This window comes from Pygocentrus nattereri, chromosome 27 (assembly GCF_015220715.1).
Source record: "Pygocentrus nattereri isolate fPygNat1 chromosome 27, fPygNat1.pri, whole genome shotgun sequence".
Classification (NCBI taxonomy): Eukaryota; Metazoa; Chordata; class Actinopteri; order Characiformes; family Serrasalmidae; genus Pygocentrus; species Pygocentrus nattereri.
The window spans coordinates 2,647,594-2,674,307 of record NC_051237.1 but is presented as its reverse complement, the minus strand read 5'-3'; the positions used below and the strand labels follow the sequence as shown (position 1 = coordinate 2,674,307).

At 39.8% G+C, this 26,714-nt stretch overlaps 1 protein-coding gene across 3 annotated transcripts in view; it reads left to right on the top strand.

Moving 5' to 3' along the window:
* Window positions 1-25,777, top strand: part of col16a1 (collagen, type XVI, alpha 1) — a 140,640-nt gene extending 114,863 nt beyond the window's left edge. For all 3 annotated transcript variants that reach the window (XM_017693165.2, XM_037535433.1, XM_017693156.2), the window contains 27 exons: window positions 502-621; window positions 924-971; window positions 1,109-1,186; window positions 2,633-2,677; window positions 3,260-3,304; window positions 5,863-5,916; window positions 6,097-6,150; window positions 8,596-8,649; window positions 8,751-8,795; window positions 8,972-9,025; window positions 9,272-9,307; window positions 9,388-9,450; window positions 10,944-11,015; window positions 11,354-11,407; window positions 12,002-12,046; window positions 12,283-12,327; window positions 12,477-12,530; window positions 13,962-14,015; window positions 14,107-14,157; window positions 14,257-14,346; window positions 14,471-14,506; window positions 14,689-14,733; window positions 18,041-18,238; window positions 18,435-18,498; window positions 21,279-21,455; window positions 21,549-21,626; window positions 22,541-25,777. In XM_017693165.2, the coding sequence (XP_017548654.2) occupies window positions 502-621; window positions 924-971; window positions 1,109-1,186; window positions 2,633-2,677; window positions 3,260-3,304; window positions 5,863-5,916; window positions 6,097-6,150; window positions 8,596-8,649; window positions 8,751-8,795; window positions 8,972-9,025; window positions 9,272-9,307; window positions 9,388-9,450; window positions 10,944-11,015; window positions 11,354-11,407; window positions 12,002-12,046; window positions 12,283-12,327; window positions 12,477-12,530; window positions 13,962-14,015; window positions 14,107-14,157; window positions 14,257-14,346; window positions 14,471-14,506; window positions 14,689-14,733; window positions 18,041-18,238; window positions 18,435-18,498; window positions 21,279-21,455; window positions 21,549-21,626; window positions 22,541-22,737 (1,956 nt within the window). In that variant the 3' untranslated portion in view covers window positions 22,738-25,777. The remainder of the gene's footprint in view (window positions 1-501; window positions 622-923; window positions 972-1,108; window positions 1,187-2,632; window positions 2,678-3,259; window positions 3,305-5,862; window positions 5,917-6,096; window positions 6,151-8,595; window positions 8,650-8,750; window positions 8,796-8,971; window positions 9,026-9,271; window positions 9,308-9,387; window positions 9,451-10,943; window positions 11,016-11,353; window positions 11,408-12,001; window positions 12,047-12,282; window positions 12,328-12,476; window positions 12,531-13,961; window positions 14,016-14,106; window positions 14,158-14,256; window positions 14,347-14,470; window positions 14,507-14,688; window positions 14,734-18,040; window positions 18,239-18,434; window positions 18,499-21,278; window positions 21,456-21,548; window positions 21,627-22,540) is intronic.
* The last annotated feature ends 937 nt before the right edge of the window (window positions 25,778-26,714 follow it).

Here is a 26,714-nt window from a genome sequence, read left to right as displayed (position 1 = left end):
CCAGAGAGGGACGACGACACAACTGGGCACAATTTGGACGTGTTCACTGTGAGGTGGACTCACTTGTGTTGCCAGCTATTTAGACATTAATGGCTGTGTGTTGAGTTCTTTTCAGAGGACAGTAAATCTGCACTGCTATACAAACTGTACAATGACTACTTTATATCCAAGTTTCATTTGTATAGAGTTGTCCCATGAAAAGATACAATAAATAAATAAAATATTTGGAGAAATGTATACTCACCTTTTGTGAGATATTGCATTTACAGAAAATATTTAGGTGACTATGGACATTTCTAAAGCAAAAAACATGTCTTGGCTGATCGACTACATTTAGAATGAGTGAAAAATTGTGTGCGTTTTCCATCACAGCCTTTCTTTAAGTCTTAAAATGGTTAACTGAATCATAAGCTTGCAGTTTAAAGTGTGAAAAAAGAGACTCCTAACAATGTGTGTGTACTTGCTAATATGTGTGTGTGATATGCGTGTGCTCTGCTATAGGTGGTGTGTGGCGACTGTTCCCAAGGCCTGCCAGGTGTGCCAGGTGTGCCTGACTCCACTAAGGTTGAGAAGGCAGAGCAGGGCAAGCCTGGCGTCATTTCCATAGATGGCTGCGAGCGGGTGAGGGGGGCTTTTGGTGTGGGTTTCTTTTTTCATTCAGAGGGTTTTTTGGGGTTCTGTTGGCGTGGCTGTTTTAACTTTCTTTTTGATAATGTACTTGAAAGCTGCAACATCGTGCATTATCAAGACTTAGATGATGCAAGCGATGATACGAAGTGTGTTATTTTGCAGCCGGCCATCCAACAAACATTCAAATTAGCTTCTGGTCACACTTCTCTCTTGATATACCCTTGCGCAGGTTGGATTCATTTTGCAGTTGCATACGAATGAGCTTGTAATACAATCTCTGCTTGTTTTTACAGTGTCTCGAGAGGCTGCAGCGAGAGGAACCACCTAGAGGGCCTGCGAGTGTAAGCAAAGCTATCCGGAAGCTATCTTTAACCACAGCGTTCTTTCATCCTCCGAAGCAGCCGTTGCCTCAGCATGTCCTTAAGTCAACCTAGGATGTTTGTAATGTAGTGTCCTGTGCCTGTTTAATCTCTCCTAGGCTAGCGACAACAATGCTTGCACAGGTGTTCCAGGGACTCCTGGTATCCCAGGGCAACCAGGCATCAAAGGAGATCCGGTGAGAGAGAGTGCTTGGCAAGACGTGCCAATTTTGCGCTGTCACGACCGAGGCTTTTTCATTATCAGTACATTAATGCTGTGTCTTTTATGATTTCAACATATGGTCTCTTATTGGACAATGAGAGCTTTCAGCATAATGTACTGTCCTGTACAGTATGTTATCCGCATTATTCCTTTACAGTAGAGTATTTGCATGCTGTATAGTCTGCTTTCTATGAACTCTTACTATAAAGTATGTTAACTGGTTACAGTAAGGGCTGGTCCTAATCATTCAGATTCTTGAGTATTCATTTGCGGCCTAAAAATAGTTAATTAGATAAAACAGTTATTGTTAATATATGGAAAATATAGCTGGTTTAGCTGAATACATCATAAATTTCCTCGCAACAAACTTCACTGCTGTTCATGTGTTCACTGAAGCTAAAAGAGCAAAGATGCCTCCAGTAAAAGAAGGACAGGCTTCAACAGCTGCTTCTAGGGTGGTCCCCCTCACATTTCAGACAGACCTGTAGCTTCAAAACCTCCCCAGTCCTCGATTCCAGTGTTTGTAATTGAGCTATGACTGAGCTCAGCGCAGTCTGCATGTCACCCTCACTGCTGCTTTTCATGTTACAAAAAAATGGAGAACTGGCGAAATAAAACACACACTTAACCTTCTGGATCGTAGGGGGAGCTGGAGCCTATCCCAGCGGTCATTGTTTGGAGAGCAAGACACAACCTGGCTAAATACAACAAATCCAAACAAACAGACACTATAACCGTGGTAATGATAAATAAAACAATAGTTCTAGTTTATTTCACCCTTAGCATCTACATGACTCTTTAAAGCTGTATTTGAATGAGAGGGCTACAGTCGGCAGTGTGTATAGCAGCATGCTGTGTGCGAGTGCTGGGCTTCAGCCAGACTACTGTCTACACAGTCTATACATTTTGAACTGTATTAATTAACATACTTAAAAAAATGTATAGAGGAATGATTTTGAGCATTCAAGCACTTAGAAAACACCAACCAGTATTTGAAGACTGTAAATGCTAATTGGACCAGCCCTACTTACTTTACTTACGTTACTTGCATGCTTGGCTCTATGGTATGTTCTGGAGAGATGCCACTGATGGTATTTCTTCCTGTCCTGTGGGATTGTAATTTGGGTAGTTTGAGCATGATAGCCCTCCTTTGGATACTTTTAGGTCTTAAGTGAAGCGTTTTGGTTAAAAATAGCTCATTTTTGAGTCTGGTAGTTGTTAAAGAAGACTTATAAGCCAAGGCTCAAGTTTCAGGATCTGTATCCAGAAAAAAAAAGTGGTTTTGTGCCATGTCTGATCTTATCTGCAGTCTGTGATCTGCATACTCTTGATTTTATAATAGTTTTATGTACATATTGTGTTGCTGTGCATTGTTTCATATTTTAACCCCGTCTGTTCTCCATTGCGTTCTTCTTTCTAGGGCGACAGGGGAGAAAGGGGTCTTCCTGGTCCTCCTGGAAACCCTGTAAGTCTGTTCTTGCGAGTTGGCATGATTTGTATCACCACTGGAGACTGAGAATTTTCCCCCTTATTCCTGTGTTTCTTGAAGGAGGATTATTTATTGTATTTACCTCCTTCCCATGGTTTCCACAGACCAGATGTCTCTGGTGCAAACACGGGCCATTACGGAGCAAAAGTGCTCCTGTTTTAGAAGCGGCGCAGATGTGCGTAGTGCTCTTCATGCCTTGATTTGGCCATTAACATTTAGTCCCGGAGCGCTCCGCTTGTTTACAGGGGCTACTTTGTTTCAGGTTCAGTGTTTTCAATTAGGAAGGATCAAAAAAAGAAAACGCCCCTTGCTTTTCACAGTGAGGTCATAGAGCCCTCTAGTGGCGGGCTTTAAAATTGCAACAAACTCAGTGAATAGGTATTTCATTAACCTGATTTGTAGAATGAGATAAGGGCTAATTAAAAGATAAGGCAGGGGATATGCCAGTTGGGCACACCTTGCTGATGTTCAATTATTTATTTATTTAATTTTTTTTATATATTTGGCAGAGTGATTATCATTAAGTGCTGTTTTCTCTTTACCCACCTCCTTCTTTAGGGTAATATTGGTTTCCCTGGTCCGCAAGGCCCCCCTGGACTATCTGTAAGTGTACTACACCCTTCATAAATACATGAATACAAATCACATTGTACACAAACATACAAACACATTCTGTCTATCTTACTGTCTGCCAGGCCTCCAGTCCTAATCAGAAATTTCATATCTTGCATACTCAATAACTCAGCGTGAAAAAGATAAAGAGAATCTTTTCTGTTTTGCACGCTTGTTCCATTACCTCTCTCTGCTGAAAATGTGTTGCTTGAACTGTGAGGTTGCGTTGTTGACAGGCTATTTTCTTCTGCGCTGAATGCCTTGTTTTAGCAGTGATTTGAGTTCAGTGATGAGTTCAGCATGGATTCTATTTTCCATGCGGGCCAGCTTTGTGCCTGGTGTGCACTATCTGTATCCTCTAATTTCCCTCCGTCTCTTTCCAAATCTTTTAAACCTGCCGGCCTGACGAGTGTTGATCTTTTCTCTCATTGTTTTTGCTTTTCCTATTAGCGCAGCAAAGCAGAACAGTAGGACTGTGGAGCCGATTCTTGTTTTCGGAATTGAAATTTTCTATAGCATTGATCTGCAAATTGACTGAACGTGTTACTGAAGCCCTGGGCAGTGTGTACAGTCAGCAAGCTTTTAGGACAGCAAAGAAGCTGCCAAAAACACAGTGCTGTTAAATGCAGTTTGGTTTATCTTTATCTCCAAGAGATGGAATTGTTTTAATGATATGCCGCAGTATTAAATCCAAATATTAACTATACCAAATTTGATTTAAGTCGGGTTTACAATGCACACTTTATGCCACAATAATGATGTTGCAGACGTGAATCACAATATGTAAAAAAAAGTCTTTGACCCTGAGTTAAAGTTGCCCTATACATGTGTGATGTGGCATGAATACATATGTGAATTTTATATAGGATTATATGGAGCCCTGCTTGTGACATCCCATACAGATAAACATAATGCTTGGCCACACTGTATTAACCCATGCGAACAAGACCCAAAGGCATGGCCATGAAATAAAAAGGCATGGGAATGAGAGCCTTATTAAATCGCGGCTACGTCTTAGGATCTCGTCCCCATGCCTTGCTAAGTCATGGCCATGTATTTTTATTTCTACACAGTGTCACCGGCTGGGCTCCATAGGGTTGTAATAGTAGCATCAGAGATGCAATTTGACGGCGGTGACTGTAATTTCTGATATATGTAATTTTATGAAAAATAGTTGAAGATTATTGTTTGAAATGTATTAGAATAATTCAGCCAGACTTCCGACTGATTCAATGAAAGGAGCTAGTTCAAAGATTGTACATAACTCTTAGCCCAGCCTTTAGTTCACATAGACAGTGACCTGCCTTGAAATGGGACAGCCAGCTACCACATAATGGACAGAGAAATGAACCTATTTACCTCAAGCTTACTTTATAAAATGGACATTCAGTGTTGCCCCACTGTTGTCCCTCCCTGGTGTTAATGGTTTTTCCCAGCTGTAAATGACTCCAAATTCTCTTCACCACTTACATCTTTTTTCTTTTCGACATTATTATCCCGAAGGCTTTTTTGGTTGCACAGCCGCTTTTTCTTATTAAGAAACAGAATGTACAAAGAGAATAAGAGAACACTTTATTGTACAGTTTGTACGTGTGTGCATAACTCATTTCGCACAGTCTGTCCCAGAATTTGAGCAAGAAATCATTTGCTGCATCTTATGCAGTGTGACCTGTAATGAATGTACAAGACAGTGTTAGCAGTGAACCCAATGACACATTCACTTAATTATAATATGAAAAGTGAACAGCAGTGATGCTCATGATAATTTAGTGCTTCCATTTGTACATTCCATTTGTATCTGTGGTGAAACAATTTGCGTTCATCAGTGCTTTTTTAACATTTTGTTTGTTTAATTATACTTAAACTGTGGGGAAAGTATTTTTGAGTACTGAGAGTGACCCAAGGAATGACCTGTCTTTATACAAATATCTATGGCTTGGGAAAAATACCACCTTTTTGCACTACTGAGCGTTCCCCGCTTAGAATTCCCATGCCGATTTCTTTGCAGAAGTGATTTCAGAGCACACACGCTAAGCGATGTTAGTGACATATCCATGCGTGGCAACTTCTAATGGATAATCTTATCTGCGATTCAGCGCAGGTGCACATATCTTTCATTATGCATCTCCAATAGCCAATGGGCGCATTTTGTCCTGTGATAATAAAGGTAATATCTCTGCATCATTTGTTTGTTTACATGGAATACAGATGACAAGAGAGGAGAGATCAATAATTCATTCACCGCATTACCAGGTCTCGCTTAGGAAGTAAGTAATGAGATGGTGTCAGGATCCAGCGTAGCACATTAGCACCGAGCTCACAGAAATGAGATCTGAACTGCAAGGCAGTCTGGCGGCACCATTATAATCCCCTCAAATCATGATGCAGAACATAGGCTATCTGAGAAAGCTGTAAACAGCCACTTTAAAACTGTGCTTCATGGTCACATTGCTGCAGTGGTGCATCCTTTTCACACATATATTCATGCGTAGTCCATTATTGTGTCATACTTTTTCTCAACTGCCCTTCCATTATCATTTATATTGCAGGGTCAGCAAGGTGAGAGAGGATCACATGGGCTTCCTGGACTGAAAGGGGAACAGGTAGGTCTGATTTATTGCTTTCTTTTTGGGCAATATGAGGATGCTTTAAAGATCAAAGAGGTTTGAAGGGTTAACATGTTGAGTTTTTTTCTCTTAAGGTTTCTTTTAATGCTTGTGTTCAAGATCTCTAAGCAAAGCTGTTGGCCCTCCACTCCATCATCTCTGTTTTATTCTTAACAGGGACCACCTGGATTACCAGGATACCCAGGAGTTATGGGACAACCTGGACTTCCTGTATGTAGTGTCAACTTCCAGACTGTGTTTATGTCATGTCTCCTTTGATCTTATATATACTATTTGCTTTCCTGTCATGAAGGATTTCTTTTTATCCTGTTATCACATGTTGAATTTACTGATCTGGCACTGATCACACACCTAGTACTGATATTGGGTTGATAAGCAGAAAATACTAGATTGAATATCAGAGAAAAAATCTGATCTGATTCTCTATCAAACCTAACATGAAATATCACATAAGGGCTTGAAATGAAGTGAAGTAGGTCACATGAGAACAGTACTGGAATTAGTATTAGTAGTATTAGAATTACTAATACTGGAATTATACTACAATTACAATTCCTTTCGTCTAAATACAAACCCAGTTCAAAAGAAGTTGGGACAGTATGCCAATAGAACAGAAAACAGTGTTCACTAGATTCTGTTTGATGTGTATTAAAATGAAAGCAATTCAAAACAGTATAAACTCATATAAAAGTTTAGAAAAGTACAAAACAAAAAATTCAAAACAGTACAAAACCATATGTTTTTGAAAAACCATTTCACCATGCAAAGAACTTTTAAGCACCATTGCCTTTATTAAAGAATGATTGAAGAACCATTTTTTTAAGTGGCATATGCTAATTCCAAATTTAATGCCTGCAGCATGTTCCAAAATGTTGGGACAGGAGCCTGTTTAGCACTGTGTTATGTCACATGTCTTATTTTACCAGAAGTTAATAATCATTTGGTGACTGAAGACAACAACTGATACAGTTTTGAAAGTAACTTTTTTTTTTTTTTTTTACCATTTTTCTATAATACAAGTCTTCAGCTACACAACCGTATGGGGCCTTCGCCGTCACATTTTGCACTTAATAGCACATTTTCTGTAGGAGAAAGGCAGAGCAGTCTAGCACTCACACTCAGCAGTGCTGTTTTAACACAGGTAGAATGCTTCTTGACTTCATGTTGAAACAAGTGACGTCCCTGAAAAAGACGCCATCTAAAAGGCAGCGTTAATGGTGTAACAGTTACCCACTAATACTCCCTGTACCATGACAGACCTAAGTGGTCCTTTACTTCTTCTTCTATATTTCCATAAAATGTCTGCAAGATTGACCCATCGGACCACAATACATATTTCCACTGTGCATCAGTCCATTCCAGATGAGCCTGGGCCCAGAGAAGTTGGCAGCACTTCCGGATGTTATGGACGACTGGATGCAGAACACAGTCTTAATTTGTATTTGTTGATGCAGCGACAAACTGTTTTTATTGATTATGGTTTGTCAAAGTATTCCTGAGCCCATGTCATGATATTCATCACAGAACCATATTGATTCCTAATGCAGTGCCATCAGGGGTCACAGGCATTCGGTTGTGGTTTTTGGACTTGCAGAGATTTTTCTGGATTGCCTCTGAGATTGCAGAGGGTGAAATACCTAAAATTGTTGCAGAAGCATTTTTGGCAAAGTGGCGAGCCTCAACTCATTCTTAATGGATGAGGCCTTCCTGGATGCTCCTTTTATACCCAAGCATGATTATATTAGCTCTTTTAAAATATGGCTTTACACATCATTGCTGTTCCTATTTTTGTGGAATTGGGTTTTTAGTTGCACTGTAAACTAGATTCCTGGCTTTTTATAGGCTTATTTTGGACTGCCAAAGGTAATACAACAAATGATTCATTTCACAATTTTTTTTTTTATTGCTGTTAACACATTTTTCTAGTTTGACCCTTGATTTATCTATAGTAGTGTAGGCTGATGCCCTGCTGCTCATGCACTGTGTTTTTCTACACTCTTAGCAAAAAGGGTTCTCTTTAGAACCCTTCATAGTGCTATATAGAACTATTTTTGGGTCTTTCTTTTTAGTTTTTTCTTTAGAGAACCATTTAAAATATATGCAGGACAGTGGACAGCAAACCTATGAATAAATCAGTGAGCAGCAAACTAACAAAAGCAATAGCTGAGAAGCTCCAATTTGTCTTGAGAGCCTCCACTGTAACAAGAATCCATGAGCCGATAACTGTGTACATTTCATACGCATCATATATAGTCATTTGGAATGCGCAGACACTCTTGTACTCACTGAACAGCAGTGCTAAAAAATTGCTAACTATCTTCACTCTATGGAAATCACAGGATTTTTATGTTCAAGTTCATATGATCCCTTCGTTCACATAAGTGAAGTAGTTAGTGATGTATTTCTTCCTGTACAGTAGTAGAGTGTTTGTTTGAACAATTTGATGGTATTTTTAAGTGGCATTCTTAAATGAAATGCTTCAATTAAAATAGCCCACTGGATTTAAAGAACAAAATATTGAATTTATGTTGTTATCAGCTGATGCAAGCCTTCATTATTGGTGTAGTATCGTGGCATCTTTAGCAACTTAATTGTAGTGGTCATTTTCAGAACTTTTTGTTCATGAATAATTCATGCTTTTGTTTGCTGCTTCAGGGACTGAAAGGAGAGAGAGGCAGTCCGGGAAACGTGGGACAAAAAGGAGAATCAGTAAGAAACATTCTCCTTGCAACAGATCCAAGTATAATGCAAATGTACACAAGGGAACATTCAAAGAAAACAGGCATCTCAGTTGTGGTTTGTCTCCGCAGGGTCCGCCAGGATCTCCAGGTTACCAGGGACCACAAGGCCCAGCTGTAAGAAAACATCCCCTCTGCCTGCAACCACCATCATTAAATCCCCATCTGCTTGTGCTCATCTGTCTGCTTTATAGTGGATTTTGTGTATACAGATTTCAGCACTGCTAACGGTTTCTGTACTTTCTTCAGTATGTTTTATTATGCTCCATGTAAAGATGCCTGTGTGCTTATAGGGTCCCAAAGGGGAAGCAGGAGCAGCAGGACCCATGGGACCGAAGGGAGATCAGGTATGAAAACGCATTCAAACAACTCTTACCAAACAACTTTTATCTTAAAAGACGTCTATAGCGGTGTTATCTCTTGATACCACTTACTTTAAAAATATCAAAGTTGCTTATCTCTGTTGCTTTTCTCAACATATTTATAGCTCGAGCAAAACAAAAAAATAAGAATCCCAAGAGTCTGAACAGTGTTGTAGTTACAGGTACAGAACATTTAATAAGAACTGTTTCTGTTGTTTTATTTTACTATAGGGCTTCCCAGGACCACCAGGGTTCCCTGGACAACAGGTAGGACATGCTTAATAAGATTTTACAGTCATTGTATAGCTGCCTATATTCCATAGTCTAACTGCTGACTGTCTTTTCAGGGACAACCAGGGTTCCCAGGGAAAGCCGGACCTACCGGACCACCAGGTCCAAAAGCAGAGCCGGCAAGTGCCAACTTTGACACTGTACAGTACTGTGCAAAAGTCAGAGACCACCTTTCATTTTTTAAATTTCCAGTCAAAATAGCCTTTAATTACAAATGATTTATTTTTCAGGAGATATTTATAAAATTTCATATTATAATATGTTTATTTATAGAGCACTTTTCATGCCAGTGGCAGCTCAGCCTGCTTCATAGGCAGGTGCTAATGTTTTACAGTAATATATAAGGCAATGAACGAAAAAAAAAAAGAAAAATCAAAGAGATGTTGAATTATAATTGAAAGGATTATAACTGAAAGTGTCTCTCTCTCTCTGAGTTTTTGTATTTTGGGAAGGTATTTGCAGAAGGCCAGAGTCTGCAGATCTAACATCACATGTTGTAACAGTTTGAGTGGCACATAGGTGCTTTAAGATCTTAAAAATTGGGAGCAGAACTTTAAAATCTATCCTGTAAGATACAGAGCAGTTCTTTCAAAATAAAAAAGAAAAAATGCTCATATCGGATGGATGGATGGATGGATGGATGGATGGATGGATGGATGGATGGATGGATGGATAGATAGATAGATAGATAGATAGATAGATAGATAGATAGATAGATAGAAAGAAAGAAAGAAAGAAAGAAAGAAAGAAAGAAAGAAAAATCATAAATCAAATAAAGAAGTGTTAGTGTTCTCAAAACAATGGACTGACCACCCCAGAGTCCAGACCTCAACATCATTGAATGTGTTTTGGATTACTTGGATCATGCAATCAACTTCGAAGACTGAACTGTGTAGGTGTGGAAAAATTGCAGATTTCTTTAAAAAACTGAAAGTGATTCTCCTGAAAAGAATGGAAGCTGTAATAAAGGCAAAGTGTGGATATACTAAATACTGAAAATGACAGTATATTTTGTTGTTGAGGCTTTTTTGTAATTTTATGTTAAGTTTTAAAAAATGAATGACCGTAAATGGAATGCCCGTTACGACTGGAATTCAAATAAATGAAGAATGGTCTCTTGCACTATTGTACAGCACTGTATCTAATCTAATCTTATTTAGTGCCAAATAAGTAAAAATATGCTGGCACAATGAAAATGCATATGTATTCACACTTAATCTACACATACAGTTTGTTTCTCTCTCTTATATCATATAGACACACCTACAGGTACAGCAGAAGAGTTACACAGTGTTGTTTGTTAATTATCAGGGTATTGACCTTTATCATGATGGTAGCAGCTATATGGAAACTTGGCCTTAAACCACTCCCTTTACTTTTAATTAAAGCCTTAAATTCTACTGAGTCACATTTTTAGCCCACTAATTCATTTTTAATAGATTGTAAGGTATAGTGTATCACAATTGCAATACAGCACAATAATCATAATGCTATATAGTCTGTAGCTCTACGGTAGGACTGCACATGACATCTATAGTTGAATTGACAGAAATCTCCTAGTTGATAGTTCACTGGATTCTTGGATAATTGATTCTATGCTGTACTCCTGCAGGGCAGCTCTGGAGCCCAAGGCCCACAGGGACCCCCAGGCCCTCCCGGATCTGCAGGACGCCCAGGCATGCCGGTGAGGGCACAGACCCAGGACGATCTGTAAATCTGTGGCATCTGTAAAGCTAATGTAGCATCTGTGCCTGTGTGGGAGGCTGGGAGCAAGGCCAGCTCCACAGCCTCAGGAGAATAGCCCAACCCTGGCACAGAGGCCAAGAAAAGCATTTAGTGAAGATGTACACGACGCAATGTCTCTACCTGCAAGAACTCAGCCCTGCGGTTTTATTTTCCACTCGTGCATACTTCTTTATAAACTTCAAGTTTGACTTGGTCTGTCTTTTTTCGTTCCACCTCATGTACCATGTGATGCGAATGACAATAAAATCTCCTTGAATCCTTGAATCCTTTTTTTAGGGTCCTCCTGGGATAGAAGGAAACGATGGAAAGGACGGAAAACCAGGATCACGGGTCAGATATTTCAAATGTTTTAGTTTAGATTTTGCTTCTTGATTCAGTTGCATTGATTAAACTCATTAGCGGTACATATCATCACATGGCTTGTGGGGTCACGTTACTTATGGAGCTACGCAAATGCCTGCAAGTGTTTTGGCAACTCTGGTCAAATGACACGTTTTGTTGCTTTTCTAAGTGAAAAAAAGTTGTACATCCTCTACAAAGAACACGTCTGCACACTTTACTGGACAATTATTTAATGGGAAAAAATGAAACATAAAATTTGGCATTTGCAGAATGTATGGTGCAAGTCTTATGGCACATATATTTTATTTTGTAGCATTAGCATTTAGCATTTCAGCATTAAACTTGAAAAAAAAAAAGAAAATGTGTTCAATTATTTTCACTTAGAAAATCATTTGACCAGGGCTGCCGTACTTCTAGCACATTTGCAAGGACGCTTCCATTAGCATGTCTTTCGCTGGATTTTTATGAGTGCTTTAAAGGTAAATTTTCCAAAATAATTTTTGCTGTTTTACTTTATTTCTGTGTCCTCATTGCTTCTAAAAATAATTATTAATTTAATTATTCTGTCTCTTAAACTTGCAGGGTGATCCAGGTCCAGCTGGGCCTATTGGACCCAGGGGAATACCGGTATGAACAAGAATCTGTCTATATGTTTATAATTTTGTCTTTACATTTCTTTGAAGATGTTCCCTCATAAAGTTGAACTGGTAGTTGAGGCAGTTCTCAATGTGGCTTCTGTTTCTGGAATATCTAAACAAATGGAAACACTGAGTGTCTGGATGTTGATTTTGTCTTCTCAAACATACAGATTTAGACTTGTTCTGTATGTTGTGTAGTTCTCACTATGTTCTTTCTCATGGCAGGGATTCAAGGGCTTAAAGGGTCATACAGGCCTTCCAGGACAAAAGGTAGAAAAGTCTTCTTCACAATTTTCATTCAGATGAACTGAACACTGTAAAAAGTGCGTTTTTCTTTGTGTTCCTTCTTCTCTGCTTGCTGCTTCATCTCTTTGTCCTTGTTTTTTGCTTCTTCATCTCTCTTTCTTTGTACTCTTCAGGGAGATATTGGACCTCAGGGCCCATCTGGGACAGCAGGGAGACCAGGGCTTGAGGTGAGCTCTATTGTAGCTGTCCTTAAAGCTTTAGACTCAAGAGGGGAAGTGGTATAAGTTTGAAATGATTCCATAAACCTTGTTTTTTTTCCATTAAAATCAATGTGAAAGTAATAGTGTAACCAGTAGTCTTTTAAAGCGATAGTTCAGCAAAAGATTTGACCCTGTACCACAAATCTCGATCAGTATCAGTATATTGTCACTGTTGTTTTTATTTTTCTATGTAACTTAAATATGACGGCTGTCTTTTACGTTGTGTGGATATTAAATGATGAATGGACCAGCAGAAATGCTCCAAAATCACTTTACGTTAACTTAAATTCAAATCTAAGAATATTTTTGTCTTCTCCTGTAAAGCTACTGTTTTGAAAATACATGTTTTTCTTTGGACAGTGATGATATTTAGTGTCCAAAGTTTGCTTCTTTTGCTTTCACTGAAGCTACAAGGCTAATGCTGCTTTTTCACCTCCAGGGTATATATTGGTTTGTCCATCTGAATTTATATGACCAAATTGAAGGCAAATTATTCAGTAACTACATGAAATAAATGTCAATTTTTATTTTATTTATTTATTTTTTGTAAAAGCTCCCCTGAAATGAACAGAAAACGTGTTTTATGATCGTATGCGTATTGCTATATGCTTACAATTTACTGCTGAATACCAAAACTCTTTGACGCTCTTTGTGTTATTTTATGAAATTAATTTTTCAGAGCAGATCACGGAAGAGTTTATAGTTTATAGGCCAGATTTGTGGAAAAATGGGTCGACTTTCAGTAGATAAAACTTGTAAGTTCAGCTTCTTTTATTATAAGGGTTTAAAATTACTTCACCATCTATTTGACTGGAAAGAAGACAGTTACAGACCGGTGGTCTCAAGAAGTTGAAGAGCTTAAATGTTGTTTCTGACAGTATGTGGTACACTTTTATTTATAAAAATGAACCAATGTACATCAGACTGGTAATAGTAGCTACAGTGAAGACTCAGTTTTGTCTGTTGTCCATTTTAGGTAAAAAGTTGTGTAAATTAGATTTTTGGACAGAGTGCCACTTTAAATAACTGAGGAGGGGAACAGCTGTCTATAATTACATTTTAGTGTCATCTGATTCAGGTTTGTTCAAGTTTTTTACATAATTTGAAAATGTCTGTTGCCCATTGTGTGTACATTTCATGATAAATGGATCAAAAGAAATCAAATTACTTGGGGGGGGGGGAAGTCCAGTTCCACTGACTTACATTAAAAGTAAAATTTCTTTTTTTTTTAATCTTTAAAATTGCCATTTTGGAGATGCAAGATTTTGTTCGGACAACAGTGATATACTTTATGCTTGTTGCTATAAGTATTTTTTGACATATGCAGTTCCAGAATAATTGGTTTTATTTGCTTGTATGATCAATTTGACCTCCACCTTCCTTGGCCTGTGTTTTCAGGGTGACCCTGGACCACCAGGGCCACAAGGACCACCGGGAGCACCAGGACATCTGGTAATCCTTTAGAAATTCTTTTCTTGTGTTCTTCTGTTGTAATCCAAAAAAATATGATGAGGATATTAATTGTTTGTAATTCACTCTACAGGGTGCTGCAGGTCCCCCAGGTCCACCAGGACAAGCTGGATCTCCTGGCGTGGTGAGGAAGACAAACAAAAGTGTTCACTGTACCAACAATATCCCACCCTGCTGGTTTTCATCCTGATCCAACTGACTGTGTCCTCCTGTCAATCTGCAGGGCATTAAAGGTGACAAGGGTGAGGCAGGAGAGAGAGGGCTGCCAGGAATGCCTGGGTCTCCAGGGGCCCCTGGGCATCCAGGACAGATGGTCTGTACTTGCAATTCATTACAAATTTGTGACCCACACACTTTAACCTATGTGTTTCACTCTTAATACTTAAAATACTTATTTCAAAAAGCTATTTAGAAAGTTTAATATTTTCTGCACTCAGGGAGAACCAGGCAGTGACGGTGGCACAGGAAAAGATGTAAGTCACGTTTGATCAGTTTGATTGATCAGAACATTTGATTGATCAGAACAATCTAGTTCAGTCACGAAACTAACCTTTTGCTTATCTGCCCATTTATCATGCTCATATTGAACATTTCCAAAAAAATACAAACATTTAAACAGAATAATTTTTCTTTTTGTCCGAAATCTGCTTCTTAGGGAGCACCAGGCCTGCCAGGGGAGACGGGTTCACAGGGACAAAAGGTGTGTCTGTTTTGTTGTTTTAACACACTGTGGAAGAAAGAAAACACAGGAGAATAGATGTGAAAATACAGAAAAATGCTGTTTATCCTGTTATTTTCATCTTATTTCGCACCGTCATATCCCATTTGGGGATGTAATAGTATTTTTTTAATTACTCTTATTTTACAAATAACACCTAATCCATTAATAATAGGTCTGTTTAGGGCAAACGTTTGTGGATAATTAGTGCAACTATGCTAACAATGGTACTGCACATTCTTGCATGTTCAAATATTTGTCTTAGTTAACAGCTCCCTGTAACAGCATTTAAGCTTCTGAGTAGTGCAGTTGTCTAAGATATTGTTTTCAAGTCATGGCAACAGGCTGGGAGTCCAAAAGATCCTGTGTTGATCTTCACCCTCTCAGTTTGGTAGCATTGCGTGATATAGGGCAGTAAATAAGAGTGCCCAGTCTCAGTCCTGGTGACTCCATGCTTGGTGCATTTTTATGTAATCCCTGTTGGTCCAGCCTGCGAGGACCTTGTTAATTAGTCAACAAGTAAAATCAGGTGTGCTGAATGAGACGAAGCACTAAAATGTGCAGTGTGGGGTCAACAGGTGTGCATTGAGAACCCCTGATCTAGGGAGTATTTTACAGGATTGTAGTATCAAATCAAATTTATTTGTGTAGCGCTTTTTACAACGGATGTTGTCACAAAGCAGCTTTACAGAATTTCGGAAAAGACAAAGTTTTAACAGGACTGTAAGAGTGTACAAACCCCCCCCCAGTGAGCAAGCCAGGGGCAACAGTGGCAAGGAAAAACTCCCTCAGAACTGAGGAAGAAACCTTGGGAGGAACCAGGCTCACAAGGGGGGACCCATCCTCCTCTGGTCAAACTACCTACAAGTGATTATACTACTAATATTAATAGCAGTAATATTGGTATTAGGAATAGCTAGGAGTCTATGAGAACATCAGTGTAGGGTGGGCAGCTAGTCCAAGGCAGGTGGTGGCAGGTGGAGCAGCGGGACGACAGCACCAGCGTCTCAGTTTACTATAATTCGCTGTGTCCATGGACCCCTGGATCTGCCGCCTTTATCTAATGGGGAACATTAGCTACCAAAAGCTAAACTGAGCAAGTGAGTTTTCAGCCTAGTCTTAAAGATTGAGACTGAGACTGAGTCCCGAACAGTTTCTGGAAGATCATTCCAGAGTTTGGGGGCTTTATAAGAAAAAGCCCTTCCCCCAGCTGAAACCTTCTGAATTCTGGTTTCTAGTAAGCAAAGTGCAGCCTGTTAGACTTGATGCTCAAAGTGCTTTCACCCAGGAAAGGAATCACAGAGAAATTTGATATTATCATGATATATAGCCCATGCTAAACATAGTGTATTACAATTTTTGTCTTAACCCTAATCCAGTGTACAGTTCTCACCTTTAGTGGCTGTGCGTAGTTATTTTGCTGCATGTGTACTTCATTTCCATTGCACATGTCTTTAATTTTGATCAATACTAGTACCTCTCTGCCTCTCTGATTCATTGTATCTCTTTTTGTCCCTTTTTTTTCATACTTTTGTCCAGTATGATTAGTGTCTTCTCAGTGAGTTGACCGCGGTCAAGTGGTGACACTCTGGTGAATGGTTACCTGACCTAATGCAGTGAAATCTACATAGGGTGTTGAAATGTATTAAGGACATCAATACTTGCCAATAAGACAACACAATAAATGGTAAATGGCAATGTGATTTCCCACAAGGAACACACTGGAATCTTGACAGGCTGTAAATTCTCAACAAGGGGTGCCATTAGTAGTCAAATAGCTTTTAATGCTTCCTAAAGTATCCATCCATCCATCCATCCATTTTCTAAGCCGCTTCTCCGTCAGGGTCGCGGGGGGTGCTGGAGCATATCCCAGCAGTCTTCGGGCGGAAGGCAGGATACACCCTGGATGGGCCACCAGTCCATCGCAGGGCAGAGACACAGACAGACACTCACACACTCACACCCAGGGGCAATCTAGCATGTCCAGTTGACCTGACTGCATGTCTTTGGACTGTGGGAGGAAACCGGAGAACCCGGAGGACACCCACGCAGACACGGGGAGAACATGCAAACTCCACACAGAGAGGACCCTGATCACCCACCTGGGGAATCGAACCCAGGCCCTCCTTGCTGTGAGGCGACAGCGCTACCCACCACGCCACCGTGCCGCCCCCTAAAGTATCTCTATTAGTATTTTATCATTTTTATTTGTTACTGTACTGAACAGAGCCTTTTTCATTTTGTTAGATTTCTGCTTACACAGCAAATAAAATCCCTCTGTAACATTATAGAGTGTCAGCCATGCTTGTCCCCTCATCCTGTCCTCCCCGAGTTGAGCTACACCTCTCCAGATTTGCCCATTTACTCAGCCATGTGAAGTCACACGTTCATGCAGAGTGGCTGTCTCTATCTGTCTTACTGCAGCTTCTACTCTCTCAAACCCACAGCAGGAGCCTGTCAGCGTACAAGTGCTCAGCAGAGTTAGTCTCACTAATGCTATTGATGCTGCTTTCAAGTGTGTTAATGTTCATCAGCCCTGCCATGGAGATTAGAGGCTTGTCGTGGAGATTACAGTGCTTGAAGAACCGTGACATAAAGAACCCATCCAAAGAGAACGTATCAGGTTGAATACTGTATTTAGTCACATGTAGGGCTGAGTAATCCTCTTTATATCACAGTTTGAAAGAGTGCAGTTTTCAAATCACAAGAGCTGCAATTTTAATTACAACCTTTATTATTCAAAATTGTCTTAACAAGTTTTAATTGGTGGAATGTAACATATTAACGTAGAGCTCCTGAACTGGCTGTCTGTATTCAGTATACAATGGATGTGCTGGTGTTCATGGCAAAGAAATGCCAGGAGCTTAATTTATAGAAAATAGTCGCAATCAAATTGCAGTGTTGGTCAGAAAATTCACAATTCGATGTTTCCTACAAACCCTTCAGCCTTAGCTACAATTATTACTTATTTTTGTATTTTTATTGTTATTGGTTTTATTTTTTTTTTTGTCTATATCCCCTTGTTCCTCTGGTCACCTCATATATTAGATGTATTAAAAAAACAAACTCTAAATTGTACCAAAAGAATCTAATCAAATCTTGAAGCATGTAATGATTTCCTAAAGAATTATGATCTAATCCAACTGTTATGATGTCTGAGATTTATACCTTTACTGTGCATGTGCTCATAATTTTGATGCAAAGATCTTTCATGGGTAGCAATGGTCATTAGGTTATTATTTGCTCCTAGTTACATTAATAATTCATAACTTGTCCATTGTCCCTTCAGGGCGAAGCAGGAACACAAGGACCACGGGGTCCACCAGGAGAGCGTGGTCGTCCTGGACCACCAGGAGGTGGAGGACCCTACTCCATGAAGGACTCTGGTGGAATAATAGGGCCAGCTGGGCCACGTGGAGAGAGAGGTAGCCCTGGTTCCCCTGGACAGGCCGGTCCCCCTGGAATACCAGGAATCCCAGGAAATGATGTAAGGCCAACTGCCAGCAACTTATCTAAATCAAACTTTATCTGCAGAACTTTATCTACAGACTTTATACATTCTGTATTTATAAATAGAGAAATATAATAACTTTTCCAAAAGTAGCATGTGTAAAAATAGATGTGATGGATCTGTTTGGCTGTAGAGAGCAGCGCTGTCTATGTGCTATTTATTCTCTTTTCAGGCTGTTGTCAACTATGAGGACATCAGGTCTTTCATCAGACAGCAGGTCATAAAGATATTTGATGGTGAGAGAACCTGCTGTCACTTGGCTTTCACATTGTTTTCCTCAAATAAAAAGTAACGACACATTTCTTGGAGAAAACCGAAGTAACTGATATTTATATAACCATAAACATCCTCAGACAAGGCTCCAGAAATAGAAAGACTTTATTTACGGGTACAACCCCAATTCCATTGAAGTTGGGACATTGTGTAAAACATAAAAAAAACAGAACACGATGATTAGCAAATCCTTTTCAACATATATTCAATTAAATACACTACAAAGACAAGATATCTAATGTTCAAATGGATAAACTTTATTGTTTTTTGCAAATATTCACTCATTTAGAATTTGATGCCTGCAACACGTTCCAAAGAACCACTGTGTTACATCACCTTTACTTTTAACAACACTGAATAATGTCAGGTGTGATACCTGTCCCCGCCACCAGGGGTCAGCCTCACCTGAATACTGACATTCTCCCTTGTTGCACCTTGACCCCTCACCTGCAGCTCATTTCACCTGACTATTTAAGGACCTTCAATAGACAATAATCTGTTTGCAAACCAAGCCTTGTCTCCTCATTGTTTGTTTTTGGATTGCCTTGACCCTTTTCTGTACTCTTTGACTCTTCTTCTGGATCTCCCATGCTTTTGGATTTTTCTAGTGTTTTGACCTTTGGGCTTTTTTTGACTTTGACTCTGGTTTTTATGTTTTTGGGTTAAATGGGAATATGGATTCTAATCAGCCTGGAGAGTCTGTCTCACAAATAAGCGTTTGGGAACTGAGGACACTAATTGTTGAAGCTTTGTAGGTGGAATTCTTTCCCATTCTTGCTTGATGTACAGCTTAAGTTCCTCAACACTCCGGGGTCTCCTGTCGTATTTTGTGCTTCATAATGTGCCACACATTTTCAATGGGAGACGGTCTGGACTGCAGGTAGGTCAGTCTAGTACATGCACTCTTTTACTATGAAGCCACGCTGTTGTAACACGTGCAGAATGTGGCTTGGCATTGTCCTGTTGAAATAAGCAGGACGTCCCTGAAAAAGACGCTGCTTGGATGGTAGCAGATGTTCCTCCAAAACCTGTATGTACCTTTCAGCATTAATGGGGCCTTCACAGATGTGCAGGTTACCCCTGCCATGGGCACTAACACCCCCCACCATCAGAGATGCTGGCTTTTGAACTTTGCACTGATAACAATCCGGACAGTCCTTTTCCTCTTTGGCCCAGAGGACACGACGTCCATGATTTCCAAAAACGGTGTGAAATGTGGAAGCGTCAGACCACAGGACACTTTTCCACTCTGCGTCAGTCCATCTCAGATGAGCTTGGGCCCAGAGAAGCCGGTGGCGTTTCTGGTTGTTTTTGATATATGGCCTTTGCTTTGCATAACAAAGTGGTATTATGTGTTATGCAAAGTGGTGAACCTCGCCCCGTCCTTGCTTGTGAACGACTGAGCCTTTCAGGGATTTTATACCCAATCATGACACTCGCCTGTTTCCAATTAACCTGTTCCCCTGTGGAATGTTCCAAACAGGTGTTTTTTGAGCATTCCTCAACTTTCCCATTGTTTTGTTGCCCCTGTCCCAACTTCTTTGAAACGTGTTGCAGGCATCAAATTCAAAATGAGTGAATATTTGCAAAAAACAAAGTTTATACATTTGAACATTAAATATCTTGTCTTTGTAGTGTATTCAATTGAATATAGGTTGAAAAGGATTTGCAAATCCTTTATTTTTATTTATGCTTTACACAATGTCCTAACTTCATTGGAATTGGGGTTGTACATTAGGTATCCTAAGGTAAGCATAAGTTAAAGTTGACAAACATCAACAATTTAGCGTATGTAATTTATAATAGCAAGTGAATGTTAGAAATCTTGCCCAGTGACTCTTATTAGTATATTATGTTGGTGCTTCTGATTCCTGCTTACTGTATGCATAGATTCCATAGGGGATTATTCTCAGTTCATGAAGGCGACCGAGACCCGAACCACATTCACGACAGCAGGGAATTCTGCCCATTTCACCAAACGTTAGAAATGATTTCTCTCCTTCGTGATTACTTAACGATATCCAGTCACCAGTTCACTGTAAAGTATATTTTGAGTCTTGTGGCTTTTTTAAGCCTGAGCATGTTTTTTCTGAAGGGCTGATTTTTTTTTTTTTGGGCTGAAAAGCAGTTTTGTTTTGATTATGTTCAGCTAGCTACCTGGTGATTCCACATAGTCTGCTGTTATTGCCCTGGGAGATGAAGCGGATGATGCGAGACTTATACAGACAGGAACTATATCACTCCATCGCCCTATTGACCTGAATAGGCATGTGCTGTCTTGGTTTAGGTCCTTGCTGTCTCCTTTGTACACTTTATGCGTAAAACATCTGCTAGATAAATAAATAAGGAGTTCTGTTTGATTTTTGTACTTCACTATTCTGTTTCCCTACAACTAAAAAGGTTTAAGTAAGGTAAAATTTAAGCTACATTATATGAAACAAAGTTTTATTTTGGATTAATAATGTCATATTTCAATACACAGCGTGTCACAAATCATTAATATCGCAATAGAATTATATCATATCTCAAGTATGATAATAGTGTATCGTGAGGCCTATGGTGATTCCCAACTCCATGTGCTAGCAGAAAAAAAAAATGTTGGTTTTCTGTTTTGTATCATCATCACAGTAACAGTCTACACAAAAAATAAGTAAACAAATCTGCAATGGTCACTTTATTCTACCACATATTGTCATAAACCTTAAGGTCTATCTTTGACTAATGTTCACTAATGTCTCCTTAGAACGAATGGCCTACTACATGTCACGCGTGCAGATGCCAGTGGAGATGGTAGCACCACCTGGCCGACCCGGACCCCCAGGAAAAGATGGAAGCCCAGGAATGCCCGGACCCCAGGGTATGCCAGGCCGTCCAGGACAGATCGGGCGGGAGGGCAGACAGGGACCTCTTGGTCCTCCAGGTAAGAGCAGCACTGTCCTCATTTTTCTCAGAAAAAAACACAAGAATACCCCCAGAGCTTGACATTCTACTCACCACTGGAATGTCTCTGCAGGCCTGCCTGGCGTAAAGGGAGAGAAAGGAGATAAGGGTATAGGAGAGATGGGAGATTCCGGACCACCAGGTGCTCCAGGTGAGAGCTCAGATATGTGTTAGAAGGAATGGGTCAGAATACAGAGACCTCATCAGCTTGTCTGGGTTACATATATTTGGCCTGTCTTTCATAACGTTTTTACCCAGACAGTCAGATGCTGTAGATGCCAGCATCTATACATGAAGAGAATGTCTAAAACTTATTAAACCATGCAGTCTAGCGATTGTGATAGAAAGGGCCTAGAGATGGTAAAGGGCTCATATTGTGGAAAGCACATACACACACATACACACACATACATATACATATATATATATATAAGTGTGTGTGTGTACACATACATATATACAGTATATATTTTTTTGATGTGGTATGTAAACATTGTTATAGTTTCAAAACACATAGAGTCCACATTTGGAAGCTAAGCTGCAATAGCAGCTTGTTTTGAATGAATTGCTTTCGTGATGTCAACCAATGCTTTTAATTTAGTTACCTATTCTGTCTACATCTGTTTAGCTCCTCCCATTAATGTTGAAATTATAAGGAGTGTTTCAGCCAAAGTTGTTTTTTTAATAAGACACAATACAGAGCAGCCAATCAGAATGAAGATCATCTGCATATAGCAGTCTTAAAGACAAAGTAACAAAAACAGCCTGTTTAATTTCATTTCAATGTAGATATGGACCCTTTAAAGTAATTACGGTGGCTGAGAAGACCCAACAAACTGCAAATAAAAAAACTAGCTGCATACGCCGAAAATACTTTCATCAAAATGACAACACAAATGCTACATTTCATAAACGCACTGCAAATACAGAAACACATGCAACTTCAGAAACACTGAAAAGTCAGTCATAACAGAGTAGAGGTGTTTCTGGGGGACATTCTGGGGACATTTCTCTTGTCCTTCAGTCTGATCTCCCTCACTCCTTTTTTCCCCATTTTCCCCTCAGGTGTTCCTGGACCCCCTGGCTATGGTAAAATGGGACCAACAGGCCCCTCTGGTCAACAGGGTATTCCTGGAATTCCTGGACCGCCAGGGGCTCCTGGACAGAAGGGCAAAGATGGCCGTTGTCACCCCTCTGACTGTATGAGTATGCCTATGGAGTACAATCCTAAGGGCCCACCAATCAAAGGCCCCATGTACTAGAGAGAGAATGAGGGAACAAGAGAGTATGAGGGACTGGATGAGACCTAAAGATCAGCATTCTCATCACACCAAATGAATCTGCCTGCTATTGCGCCTGAGAAGATCCTTGGAGAATGAGTGGAATTTAGGGGGCATTTGTCAACATAAAATGACCAATGCTACAGGGCCAGTTTGCTGGCTTACCACCAAAGGAGTCCTCTATAAGCTATCTGTTAAAGGTGAACCAGTGTGAAAAGGTTTGAATTTCCCTGCATCCACTACCACGAGTGCAGCAAGGCTACAAACTCTCTTGGAAAACCTGGATTATCATCAATCATGCCTCTCTTTTATTTGGAGTTCTCTACCATCTGATATGGAGTTTCTGTTTACTAATGCCTGACTGAAGACTCCTGGATTTAAGTGCCCTGACCATAAAAAGAGCTTTTCCTTTTCCAACTCCACTACCTTGAACACACCTGCTTTATTGGTTTCAATGGTGTAATCAGTGAGAAAATCAACTATGAACCAGCTTTCCCTACCAACATTACCTATTTGCACCATTTTTCTTTTTGTGCTGAAATGCTTCTGCTGCAAATAATCCTCTAGTTTTTTGGGTCTTTTTGGCAGCTGCTGCGTTCTGTTGATTTACTGCTTTGCTGAGTCAATGTGTCACAAACATTTCCCATTGTCCCTTCTGGAACGTTCTCTCTTTACATGAACCTAATAACTCAAGATGTCCTAAAAAAGGTCCCTTCAATGTTATTTTGCCAGATATTGTGGACGTCTATACTTAGTCCACTGCATTCGTGTACCGGCACTTGCAAAGGTACAGACGAGATATAATTATTCCTATTTCCCTTTGGGCTTGTGTTGTACATATTTGTGTTTATATGTAATGGCTTTTTATACATTTGTAATAGATTGGCATCAGCATGACAGTCCTTATTATATTTGCTAGTGTCATCTCAGATATTGTGGTATTTTTAAAAGTGCTAAACAGATCAATTTTGTAAAAATTTGTTGGTTTTATATAGAAATTGAAGTCAGTAACTTGTTTACTTGAGTGGAAAATTTTGTACTACAGAATCCTATAGGGAGAAAATCTTTAGAGCCATTTTTAGCGACATCCATCCATCCATGGCCTCATATCATTAACCTTTCAAACCTCCACCACTCCAAAGCCTTTTAGACTTGAACTCCTTGATTTGATATGCTGTACCACTTTCAGGTGAACCACATAGAGCCTCGCAGAAACTCAGTTGCTTTTGCGATGCTTTTAGCCTCCAGAATTTACTGTGCTTTCATAATCATCATGAGAGAGGCGTCAGCTTCCCCATCAGCCATAGTTTGTAGTTTTCATCCAGTAATCTGAAAGCTCTTCTGATACCACCATTCCGCAAACTGCTGTGTCAGCCCGACGCCAACCTGATGCATTTACAGTCAGCACTTTATCCTCTCTCTCTGTCAGACCTTCATAACTTTATTGTGTCTTGGTGTTTGTGTGATGCCTTTTGATTTTTAGAACTGAAAGAGCCAAACCACTGCTTGTGGTCTTTGTTTTTGGTTAGGGTTAGCTGCAGGGCCAGGGGTTTGGGTCAAAAGCAAGTTAGAGATTAAACCTACGTTTTACTTTTTACATTTAGGTCAGTGCCTGGTGCTCACAAATATAGTCCATAAACAAAATACTCAGGTCAACTTTAAATTCGAAGGCAACCAGCTGCACAATTATCTCACTTATTAGGTAAACAGTATAGTTGAAAGGGGAATTGTACCAAATTATTATACTTTCTGCATAATTCAGTCGTTGAGGTGTAAACAAAGTCATTTGATGTGAAAGTTAATTGTAGAGAAACAGATTTCTTTACAGTGGTGCTAATGGGAACCAGGGGTTGCAATGTCTACAACACATATATCCATTTTATTTCCTATCCAGAGTGACCAGTAAACCTACACATTTAACTTTTTATGTTTTTTTGGCTACTATTTTGCCTTGCATGTACCTCTCTGCCATAAATGTATTCAAAAATTATATTTCCGACCTATCATAAAACTCAGGCAGCATATTCCTAACCATAACTTTTTTATGGTACTATTTAGCATGTTTCTCTAGAATGGAGCATTTCACATCAAACCAATCTGAATGACTTACATTCCAACTTACCTACTCGATAAAAAGAGTGAATGTGGTCAAGTCCTTACAAGCTGAAATTGTTTACAGTTTGGTTAGATTTTTATTCACTTTCTACCTCCCTTGAATTTGGTCATTTCCAGTTCCCACCTACAGGCTATTGCACGATGCCCCCTGTTTGGGTGACAGGTATTTTGGGGGGTGTGGGGGGTGAGGCTGAGTATTTTCTCCTTTTAGTCCCCCAACCACAGATGGCTGTGACAGATTCATTCTCCTGATCGGGTAGTTACACAGTTGAGCCAGAAAAGCTGTGCAGATGGTTGCTTTAAAATTTGACCCAAAAGTTAACCTGACTTATTTTTTACAGTGTAGTAAGCCAAGCATCTGTATGTATATCTGTGTGTGTGGCAGAGGGGTGAATCTGGGACCATTTAAAGGTGCACTTTGTAGGAATAAAAGTCAGAAAATATCACTTTTGCCCCCAAAGTCCATCTATTTTACAGCGAAAAATGATTATTTTGTATATGACAAACATCTGTGACATTCATTCTGTGACAAACGGCATTAGTGACTAGTGTTTGCTACCAACTTATGATCTTTTCTGATGCTGTTTCAGGTTAAAATCCTACATAAAGCACCTATAAAGCTGACCCTTAGCACATTAAAGCTATAATCTCTGCAGTCCTCTCAGTTGTTAAGTTTGTTACCCCAATGTACATTAAAATGACTCGGAGCCTGTATGTGATCAAATATGACTTGCTGTTTCACTTCAATTTGCAGTGCTTTAACAAACGTCAAGCTTAAAAAGAGAAAAAAGCCACCATTACTTATAGATCCATTTGTGTCATTCTTCATGTTGTAGCCATTTGTGTGCAAATATTTTTTTTTAAAGAAAATTAAGGAAAGCAATAAAGTTTTTAAAGCAGACTGGAATTGATTGATTCAATGGAATACTAAGTGTTCTTCCAAGCAGGCTGTTACCCAAAGCATCATTTTTCATGTTTTGACTATTGATCCCTTTTGTTGTTTCCTTTTCTGATGTGGGAACATTGTGGTATTACCTTGCTGTGACTTATTATTTATTACTTTTTATTACAGCATCAGGGTGAGAGGCTTTGTCCCAGAGGCCAGATGAACTGCACGGTGTATCCCTGCTTTGATTCTCCTTATGGCTGATTTAAATTGAGCATGTGATAGCAAGGAAAACACTACCATCAAGGCAACAGTTGCCTAGATCTCTATTGAATGACTATTGTGTTTCCAATTAATTGCAATGGAACAACGACATTGGCAGCATAAGTTGTAGTTCATCTGGCAGACCATCACGCAGTAGGCATTGTTTGGGTGGTGGATTATTCTCAGCAGTGCAGTGAAGATGATGTGGTGGTAGTGGTGGTGTGTTAGTGTGTGTTGTGCTGGTCTGAGTGGATCAGACACAGCAGTGCTGCTGGAGGTTTTACCTCAATGTCACTGCTGGACTAAGAACAGTCCACCAACCAAAAATATCCAGCCAACATCATCCTGTGGGCAGTGCCCCATGACCACTGATGAAGGTCTAGAGGATGGCCAATACAAACTGCAGCAACAGATGAGCTACTGTCTCTGACTGTACATCTACAAGGTGGATCAATAAGGTAGGACTGTCTAATAGAGTGGACAGTGGGTGGACACAGTGTTTAAAAACTCCAACAGAACTGCTGTGTCTGATCCACACGTACCAGCACAGCACACACTAACACGCCACCACCAAGTTAGTGTCACTGCAGTGCTGAGAATGATCCACCACCCACATAATACCTGCTCTTTTGTGGTCCTGATCATTGAGGAACAGGGTAAAAGGGGGCTAACAAAGTATCAGAGAAACAGATGG